This window comes from Penaeus vannamei, chromosome 29, assembly GCF_042767895.1.
Source record: "Penaeus vannamei isolate JL-2024 chromosome 29, ASM4276789v1, whole genome shotgun sequence".
NCBI lineage: Eukaryota > Metazoa > Arthropoda > Malacostraca > Decapoda > Penaeidae > Penaeus > Penaeus vannamei.
In genome coordinates, this window is record NC_091577.1 from 15,210,737 (window position 1) to 15,220,736 (window position 10,000).

The 10,000-nt window shown below is 39.4% G+C and overlaps 3 protein-coding genes across 3 annotated transcripts in view; all 3 read right to left on the reverse strand.

Annotated features, from left to right (window-relative positions):
- Positions 1 to 1,560: 1,560 nt before the first annotated feature.
- Positions 1,561 to 3,496, reverse strand: LOC113810155 (uncharacterized). Its single transcript, XM_027361860.2, has 3 exons — positions 3,415 to 3,496; positions 2,105 to 2,302; positions 1,561 to 1,855 (listed from the first exon to the last, which is right to left on the reverse strand). The coding sequence occupies exons 1-3, from the start codon at positions 3,464 to 3,466 to the stop codon at positions 1,599 to 1,601; spliced, it is 507 nt and encodes a 168-aa protein (XP_027217661.2). The 5' UTR covers positions 3,467 to 3,496; the 3' UTR covers positions 1,561 to 1,598.
- A 1,458-nt stretch (positions 3,497 to 4,954) lies between these two features.
- LOC113810064 (uncharacterized) lies at positions 4,955 to 7,248 on the reverse strand. Its single transcript, XM_070142251.1, has 3 exons — positions 7,154 to 7,248; positions 5,493 to 5,690; positions 4,955 to 5,245 (listed from the first exon to the last, which is right to left on the reverse strand). Exons 1-3 carry the CDS (start codon positions 7,203 to 7,205, stop codon positions 4,989 to 4,991), a joined length of 507 nt encoding a protein of 168 aa, XP_069998352.1. The 5' UTR covers positions 7,206 to 7,248; the 3' UTR covers positions 4,955 to 4,988.
- A 2,313-nt stretch (positions 7,249 to 9,561) lies between these two features.
- Positions 9,562 to 10,000, reverse strand: part of LOC113809992 (uncharacterized) — a 2,408-nt gene continuing 1,969 nt past the window's right edge. Inside the window, exon 3 of the mRNA XM_027361679.2 lies at positions 9,562 to 9,864. Coding sequence (XP_027217480.1) covers positions 9,605 to 9,864 — 260 coding nt within the window. The 3' untranslated portion in view covers positions 9,562 to 9,604. The remainder of the gene's footprint in view (positions 9,865 to 10,000) is intronic.

Genomic DNA, 10,000 nt, shown 5'->3' on the forward strand with positions numbered 1-10,000 from the left:
AAATCAGTTCCATCGTGGTTAGACAGTGTGTAGGTTGTGAGAACAATTATTTCGATTTCACTGCGTAATATCAACAAAGTAACGAAGCAAGCTTACTAAATCTACATCACGGTGTACTGCCAGTGGAAGTACAATGCCCGCACTGTAAGACATCGTATCTTTATAGAAAAGACAGACACCAGTGGGTTTGTAGTGCATGGGAAAGGGTTCTAAAAACAAAACGAAGAAAGCAGTTTAACTTAAGCGAACGCAATTCCCGCCAACAACGACCTGGAATACCCCGACGATCCCCGTGACCCGCAGCCTGGCCCGTCTGGAGTTAAGGCTGAAGGTAAGCTGTTCAAAATGTTCCTGGGTCTGGGCTCTCTCTTGCCGAAACATACGAGGTGAAGATTTTGCATGCCAGGCGGGGGTGGGGGTGGAGGCGGCAGCCCCCCTGAAAAGGAGTCTAAAGGGGCCAAGCCCCATATATCTACTGAAAACTTGTCAGATACCTGGTTTGCCCGGGCTCTATTCTGTCGGAACATGCGAAGTAAAGATTTTAGTCCAGGCGGCAGTTTCCCCATCCTGAAAGGGGGTCTAAGGGGGCTCCGCCCCTATACAACCCGGAAATGTGTTAATATACTATGCTAACTATTATTCTAGCGATTTTTCTCGAAATTCCCAGATATGTAGGCCTAGCATGCCCTCAGCTATCCAGACTGATATTGTTGTTATGCTTCGTTTGCGAAGGAAATAAGTGCTAGATTCGTTCGAAACACCACGAAAACTGTTGGAAAATTATTCTATTCACCCTAAAAATGGTGTGGGGTTGCATTTCCAAATTGTATATACGTATATATATGAATATATATTTATGTACCTATGTGTGTGTGTATTAATATAATTTTCGTCATATTTCAGCTAGTATTTTTTCGTCTTGATATGAAGACCAACATTGTGAGACCAAAGTTCTCCAACTTTGTTCTTCATACATTTATCCATTTTCGCAGGGTTACAATTTAATGTATTTGAATTAACAAAAAGAAAATAATGTGAAAAGTATTTAACCTTTTTGTCATTCAGAAATTTGGGTATGCAACTGTTCCACTTGATTATAGTTGTACTTAACCGCTGAAGTGTAGTATACATAAATAGGACTATATAAAAATGCAACCAGACACGTTTACACACCTTAAGTGAATTTAGCTTAAGTAACCCTTCAAGAAACATTCGTTTTCTATGAAGCAAAATTTTTCAGTGACAGGAGTAACATACTTATTAGTAGTACCCTATATTTTTTTTTTCAATTTTAGTCTATTGTGTGAGCGTAATCATCAGTTTCGTATGATCTGATATTCAGTGTAATTCAAAATTATCTCGCATCTTTTTAATACCGCACATTTTGATTTTAGTTTACACATATGTAAGGACTTGAACCGTAATATCTAGCTTACAGTGACTCCAAAGAAACGCAAAGATCGTAAATTCTATTTTGAAGTATGTGTTATAAACACCTACTATAAACCTTTATACGCAGATATAGGTCCTTCTGTAAGGATGTTTAAGAAAAAACTAAACAAAATTAACATTCCCAATATATTATTTTTAAAAGTTATTTACGCTGGGAAGGCCCTGCACAGTGCTCTCCCGAGAGCGTCCTGCATCGTGCACGAGGCGTAGAAGCGCCCGCGGGACCCGATGCCGGAGGTCATGGTGACGTCCTCGATGTAGACGTACATGTTCATGTCGTGCGGATGTCCCTCCCGCCACATGTTGGAGTATGTGGACAGTGGCACGCCGTCCAGGTTGGCCCACTCGCCACTCTCGCGCGTGAAGCCCACCCACATGTAGCCGTAGGGCCTGTAGTTCGCTCCTGTTAAGATCGCATCAATGTGATTATTAGGTCGGTGAAGTAGGAACGCTTGTTTTAAATACTTTAGATATAAAATGCCCTTACGACCCATTATCCAAGGTACAAATAGATGAATAATGTCTTCAAATCGAAGGGATTCTAACTGCCGGAAATGAAAAACGAAAATGAATCCCATTGTCACACATTATCAATTAAAAAAAAACATCAACATGACCCTCGACAACATGACCATGAAAGTGGTCCACGTACCAACGGTGTCCCAAGCCTCAGCGAAGGCCTCAAGCTGCGAGGTCGTGTCCATGGAAGCCAGGTCCGCGTTCCACCCATTCCCGCTGAGGCCAATGCACATTTCCCTGGCGTCTTCCCACGTGATGGGTGTTTCCTCGGAGTCTAGGACGTGGAAGCATCCTCCTCCCGCCTCGAAGAAGCTGTCGGGGCACTGGGCACCTGCGGGTATTCAGTGAGGGCGATTTTAAGTCAGGATTTGTGCCTTAACAAGTAATCAACATAGGTCAGGGTGTGTTGGTGTGTTAGAAGAAAGTTTGACGAGGTGATAGGCTGAAGGCTCACTCGTTTGGAGTGATACAGCACTGGGAAACCAGATATCTTGTTCTTATTGCTATTTTCTTTTGAGATAAATTCGAAATATTTATTTCATCCAGTACGCTTATTACGTTTGATATCATTCAAGGACAATTCATGAAAGCAAGATGCAAATGACTAGTGTGTGTGTGTGTGAATATATATGTTTATATATATTTTCATATATATGTATTCAGTGAGGCCGATTTTAAGTCAGGGTTTGTGCCTTAACAAGTAATCAACATAGGTCAGGGTGTGTTGGTGTGTTAGAAGAAAGCTTGACGAGGTGATAGGCTGAAGGTTAACTCGTTTGGAGTGATAGCACTGGGGAACCAGATGTCTTGCTGCTTATTGTTATTTTCTTGTGAGAAATAAATTCGAAATATTTATTTCACCCAATACGCTTATTACGTTTGATATTCAAGAATAATTCATGAAAGCAAGATGTCGATGCCGATGTGTCACACACACACACACACACACACACATATATATATGTGTGTGAGTATATATGTTTACATATTTCCATATATATGTATATATTACATATGTATATACATGCATGTATATATATGTATATATACATATGTATATACATGCATGTGTATATATATGTATATATATATATAATGTATGTATGTATATATGTATATATATAGACATATGCATAAATATAGACATATAGACATAAATATATACATATGTACATATATATATATATATATATATATATATATATATATATATATATATATATATGTATATATGCACACATATTTGCATACATATATATATAAATGCATACACACACACACACACACACACACACACACATATATATATATATATATATATATATATATATATATATATATATATATATATATATATTGTGGGTGGGCGGATGTGAGTGTATCACTATATATACATACATGCACATTTCACTCTGCCAAAAGAATGATTGGAGCATTACCCACCAACGGTCACGGCCGCCAGAGCCACGACGAAGAAACCGCTAAGTCCGTTCATGGCGATCGTCTGTTGTTGATGAAAGGGATCTGACCCTTTTTATACCTTAGCTTACACCCTCATCGAGTAGGATTGAATCGGTTTTATGGGAAACAAGACGATAAGGGAACGAAAATGGGTTATGGTGGGAAGTCAAGGGTCATAGCGTGGGAAAATTCTCCCTTATCCTAGCCCAGTGTGGATTGGTTACGTGGGCGGCAACAAATAGAGCCAATATTGTTTATTGAAGCTTTGTTGAGTCGATTATTGAGCTTTATTTTTGGATTGGGGAGATGCCTGATCCAATGGATTTACTGGACGGGCTTCTTTTCGAGATAGCATGATTTTCACCGCTTTTTGTGAAGGTCTCCGATATTCATGTGTATGATGATTCTTCCTTAAGTGATATTTCGTTTAGTATTATTTTTTTCATGTCCGAGTATACAAAATCACATACACACACACACACACACACACACACACACACACACACACACACACACATATATATATATATATATATATATATATATATATATATATACATACATATATATATTTACATGTGTATGTATACGTATGTATGTTTATGTATATATATATATATATATATATATATATATATATATATATATATATATATATATATAAGAATATGAGTGTGGGTGCGTAAGTATTCAATATATTGATTTACAATATAGTGATAATGAAATGAGTACATGTACATATATACATATCCCGAGTTCAATTCCTGTTTATATGTGTATGCATATGCTGCTGCAGCAGCTTGTGCTCCAACTGCTGGTTCAAACCCTATCTCACGGCAAGAAAACGGCATATCGCCCTGAGAAGTCAAGCACAGCCGTCGCCAGGGAAGTCGCCGCTGTGACACAAGTGGTATTGCTGAACCACTTTATTTTGGGATTAATCAAAGCCTATGTGTATGATTGGCCTTTCATTTGAATACGAAGAATCCACAGTGCTCAGAAATGGCAGTGATACATTATCACTCAGCAATAAGAGAGGTGTGTTGTAATAGGTCCTGTCAATTACTTCATGCATCTGTTGCCGCATCGGTGAGCTTGTTTTAATTCTCTCTCTCTCTCTCTCTCTCTCTCTCTCTCTCTCTCTCTCTCTCTCTCTCTCCATCTCTCTCCCTCCCTCTCTCTCTCTCTCTCTCTCTCTCTTTCTCTTTCTCTTTCTCTTTCTCTTTCACAAGTATATGTTGTACGCTGCCTCCAAGGCTATCCTGTCAGTTGTAACTCCAAAGAAACTCGGAGGATCGTGGTAAACTATAGCGATGGATTCGCACCTTCAATCTTTGTTAGAAGTCGAATTGATAATGGTAGTACAGAGAGCACTGTTAACTTCAAAGCTGTTTTTCTACAATTTTATTATCGATAGAAATCGGTGAAATCTATTTTTACGTATGTATTATAAACACCTACTGTAAACCGTAATACGCAGATATAGGTCCTTCTGTAAGGATATTTAAGAAAAATGACTAAACAAAATTAAAATTCGACATATATTTTTAAGTTATTTACGCTGGGAAGGCCCTGCACAGTGCTCTCTCGAGAGCGTCCTGCATCGTGCACGAGGCGTAGAAGCGCCCGCGGGACTCGCTGCCGGAGGTCATGGTGACGTCCTCGATGTAGACGTACATGTTCATGTCGTGCGGATGTCCCTCCCGCCACATGTTGGAGTATGTGGACAGTGGCACGCCGTCCAGGTTGGCCCATTCGCCACTCTCGCGCGTGAAGCCCACCCACATGTAGCCGTAGGGCCTGTAGTTCGCTCCTGTTAAGATCGCATCAATGAGATTATTAGGTCGGTGAAGTAGGAACGCTTGTTTTAACTACTTTAGATATAAAATGCCCTTACGACCCATTATCCAAGGTACAAATAGATGAATAATGTCTTCAAATCGAAGGGATTCTAACTGCCGGAAATGAAAACGAAAATGAATCCCATTGTCACACATTATCCATTGCACAAACCATCAACATGACCCTCGACAACATGAGCATCGAAGCGGTCCACGTACCAACGGTGTCCCAAGCCTCAGCGAAGGCCTCCAGTTGCGAGGTCGTGTCCATGGAAGCCAGGTCCGCGTTCCACCCATTCCCGCTGAGGCCAATGCACATTTCCCTGGCGTCTTCCCACGTGATGGGTGTTTCCTCGGAGTCTAGGACGTGGAAGCATCCTCCTCCCGCCTCGAAGAAGCTGTCGGGGCACTGGGCACCTGCGGGTATTCAGTGAGGCCGATTTTAAGTCAGGGTTTGTGCCTTGACAAGTAATCAACATAGATCAGGGTGTGTTGGTGTGTTAGGGGAAAGCTTGACGAGGTTATAAGGTGAAGGCTAACTCGTTTGGAGTGATATAGCACTGGGAAACCAGTGCCTATTGCTATTTACTTGTGAGAGATAAATTTGCGATATTTATTTCACCCAATACGCTTATTACGTTTTGATATCATTCAAGAACAATTCATGAAAGCAAGATGCCGATGACAAGTATGTGTGTACGCACACCTGTGTTTGAGTTTGTTTTTGTTTTTTTTTTACAAATATTTCCATATATATTGGCGTTTTAAGCAGGGAAAGTTCTTGCCTAAATCTCAAGACTTTCTTGATAACTCAAGCATTTCGCTTGCTTTCTCAAGCGACCCCCGTAGATGACGCGCTTGCGAAGTCAAGCGATGTACCGTCACCATGGAAACATCGTCGTTCGCGTACCGTACTGGTCACAAGCCTTCGAATGCAGTCGTTGTTCAAGTATTCCGCTTAATATTTTATCACAGAAATATTCTTTCACGGTATCTGATTCTGTAATTTCCATAAAATCATATTCAAAGAAAATGAAATTAGCCGAACACGAAAGGAGATACTGAAGATTATGGGAATGAAAAGATTATACTTATAAATCAAAAATTATTATAAGACGAACGATTTATCTCTTATTTTTAAACTCCTCGTCTCTCAAAATCGAAAATATATCTGCTATTCTATGAAATAAATAATATTTCAAGTGAAAAAGTCTTAGAAATTCTAGCAACATTCTATTGTATTCGGTGACTGTTATATTTAACTTTATAAAATCGGATATATGGGAATGGTTAGGCCTATATTTTAGTCCAGGGATGTTCATTTGTTTTGATAACGCATCACAGTGTCAGGGTTGCCCATCGGGTGTGTGTCACTGTTTTAGAGGCGCTTTATATGAATATAGGAGAAAATATTTTAGGGTAGATTAATTTACTTCTCTGCCATCTTGCCACGCTAGTCAGCTGTTTTGAAATGCGCGCTCAAACTGTTACCAAACGCCAATGAAATAAACTCCACCTTCAACTTATGTATAAGATATCTGTCTCCGAGATCGTTGGTGGGAATCACTGAATAAGGCTTGCATGCATTGGACAACGTTTTAAGCAGGGAACGGTACAGTTCTTGGCCTATCGACAAGAATTCTTGCCCAGCCCCCCCCCCCTGCTTATATATATATATATATATATATATATATATATATATATATATATATATATATATATACACACACACACACACACACACACACACACACACACACACACACACACACACACACACACACACACATATATATATATATATATATATATATATATATATATATATATATATATATTTAAAGACACACTGTCAAAAGAATGTTTGGAGCATTACCCACCAACAGTCACGGCCACCAAAGCCACGACGAAGAAACCGCTTAGTCCGTTCATGGCGATCGTGTGTTGTTGGTGAAAGGGATCTGACCCTCTTTATACCTTAGCTTACACTCATCGAGTAGGATTGAATCGCTTTGTTTCTATGGGAAATAGAAGACGATAAGGAAACGAAAATAGGTTATGGTGGGAAGTCAAGGGTCATAGCGTGGGAAAATTCTCCCTCATGCTAGCCCAGTGTGGATTGGTTATGTTAAGAGGTAACAAACAGCCTATAGGGACGGTCGTCAAAACAAAAACAAAAAGCTTTTTCGCGCACGCACACAATACTGGTGGGCAAAAAATGGCCGCTGAATCTTCTGTGAGAACGATAGCCTACTACAAATCTCGATTTAGTTGCTAAAAAACGTTATGATGAAAAACTGAAGTATTCTAAAGCTTACCAGATATCGGTGAATTATAAATCTCGATTCAGCGGCGATAAACAGATGTAGCGAAAAGTTGCGGAATTCTATGGATACAAAAAGGTTACCAGAACCGTATTCTTTATCAGAGATCCACAGGAAGGTGACATGTATCTGTACCTTATACAAACACCTGGTATTCACACATAAAAAGAATTTAAGGCTTACATATCTCTGGAAGGGTACTAGTTACTTCTCAGTACTGTTTACATGACGTTCGTAGTTGCTGGATTAAATTCTCACTTACTGAACTTGTAAAATCATTTCTTGCTCGCACTTTGCCTATTATTATTATTATTATTATTATTATTATTATTATTATTATTATTATTATTATTATTATTATTTCGAAACGTTACTCAAAACGGGTTTTATCAATATTTTTCGGACGTTATAACCAGACCTAAAAGGTTAAATTCACATTCCCAAGCAATACTCATCATACATTGATAATTTCCTGTTGTTGAGAGGGCAGTGTAGCAACCTTTAGATTTACTATCTTCATGAAAATACTCATTAGTAAAGGAATGCGAATCTTGTATAAATCAAGAAAAAAAGAGACGACGTTCACGGCAGACCAATTCTTAATACCGAAGTTCGTGTGATTTTGTTGTTTTTGTCCACCGCTGCCTCCGATTGAACACGTGACAGCTCTGTTGACGTCACGATGACCGGCCCTATAGTGTTTATTGAAGCTTTATGGAGTCGATTATTGAGCTTTATTTGTGGATCGGGGAGATGCCTGATCCGATGGCTTTACTGAACGGGCTTCCTTTCGTGTTAGCATGATTTTCACCGCATTTTGGGAAGAGGTTCCCGTTGGCCATGAGTGTATGGTAATTCTTCATTAAGTAATATTTCGTGTTGTGTTGCTTTTTGTTTCATGTCCGAGTTTAGAAAGAGTGGAAACACACTTGCTTACATATATAGATACATTAATTCATATATATAGTGATTAGATATACATATGCACATTTATATGTATATGTGTATATATATGTATGTATGTATATGTATATTTATTTATACAAATATATATATATATATATATATATATATATATATATATATATTGTGTGTGTAAGCATTCAATATATGAATTTAGTATATAGTGTTAATGAAATGAGTACATGCACATATATACATATCACGAGTTCAATTCCCCGCTGCAGCAGCTTGTATTCCAACTGCTGGCTCAGACCCTATCTCACGGCAAGAAAACGTCATATCGCCCTGAGAAGTCAAGCACAGCCGTCGTCAGGGAAGTCGCCGCTGTGACACAAGTGGTATTGCTGAACCACTTTATTTTGGGATTAATTAAAGAATATGTATATGATTGGCATTTCATTTGAATACGAACGATCCACAGTGCTCAGATACATGATACATGTCATTTCTATATTTGAATGTCTGGTATTCACTCAGCAATATGAGAGAGATGTGTTGTAATAGGTTCTGTCAATTACTGCATGCATCTGTTTCCTTGTGAACATTGGTGGTGAGCTTGTGTTATTTTCTCTCTCTCTCTCTCTCTCTCTCTCTCTGTGTGTGTGTGTGTGTGTGTCCTGTTTAGTGCAGTGGTAACATGCTGGGCTTGCAGTCTTCCTGGCCTGCGTTTGATCCTGCGCACTACAAGTGAATGGTAACCCCGGCCATTCATTGCTCACAGGGGGAGATTTCGAAGCAAAATAATTCAGAAAATATGTCACGGCAAAGAAAATCCATTGTAACAAATGGAATTGGAACTAAATCTTAATCTTAGTCTTAAATCTCTCTCGCAAGTATATGTTGTACGCTGCCTCCAAGGCTATCCTGTCAGTTGTAACTTCAAAGAAACTCGGAGGATCGCGGGATACTATAGAAGTCGAATTAATAATGGTGGTACATGGAGCACTGTTAACTTCTAAGCTGTTTTATTCTACGGTTTTATCCTTATGGAAAGAAATCAGTGTGAGTATTTTTTATTTGTTTGATATTACATATTTTACCCTTTTACTTCTGTGGGTAAGCCCTGCACAGCGCCCTCTGAAGAGCGTCCGTCATCGTGCACGAGGCGTAGAAGCGCCCTCGGGACTCGCTGCCGGAGGTCATGGTGACGTCCTCGATGTAGACGTACATGTTCATGTCGTGCGGATGACCTTCCCGCCACACGTTGGAGTAGAGGGATATTGGCACTCCGTCCAGGTTGGCCCACTCCCCGGTCTCACGGGTGAAGCCCACCCACATGTAGCCGTAGGGCCTGTAGTCTGCCCCTGTCATGAGTACAGGAGTTTGTGACTAACCGTTACATGTATTTTCAGGAGCATCCTGAAGATTTTCATTATAAGATACACTCTACCAATAAAATTAAAATTTCTCACTGCATTCTGAATTCCAAGAACGTCCAGA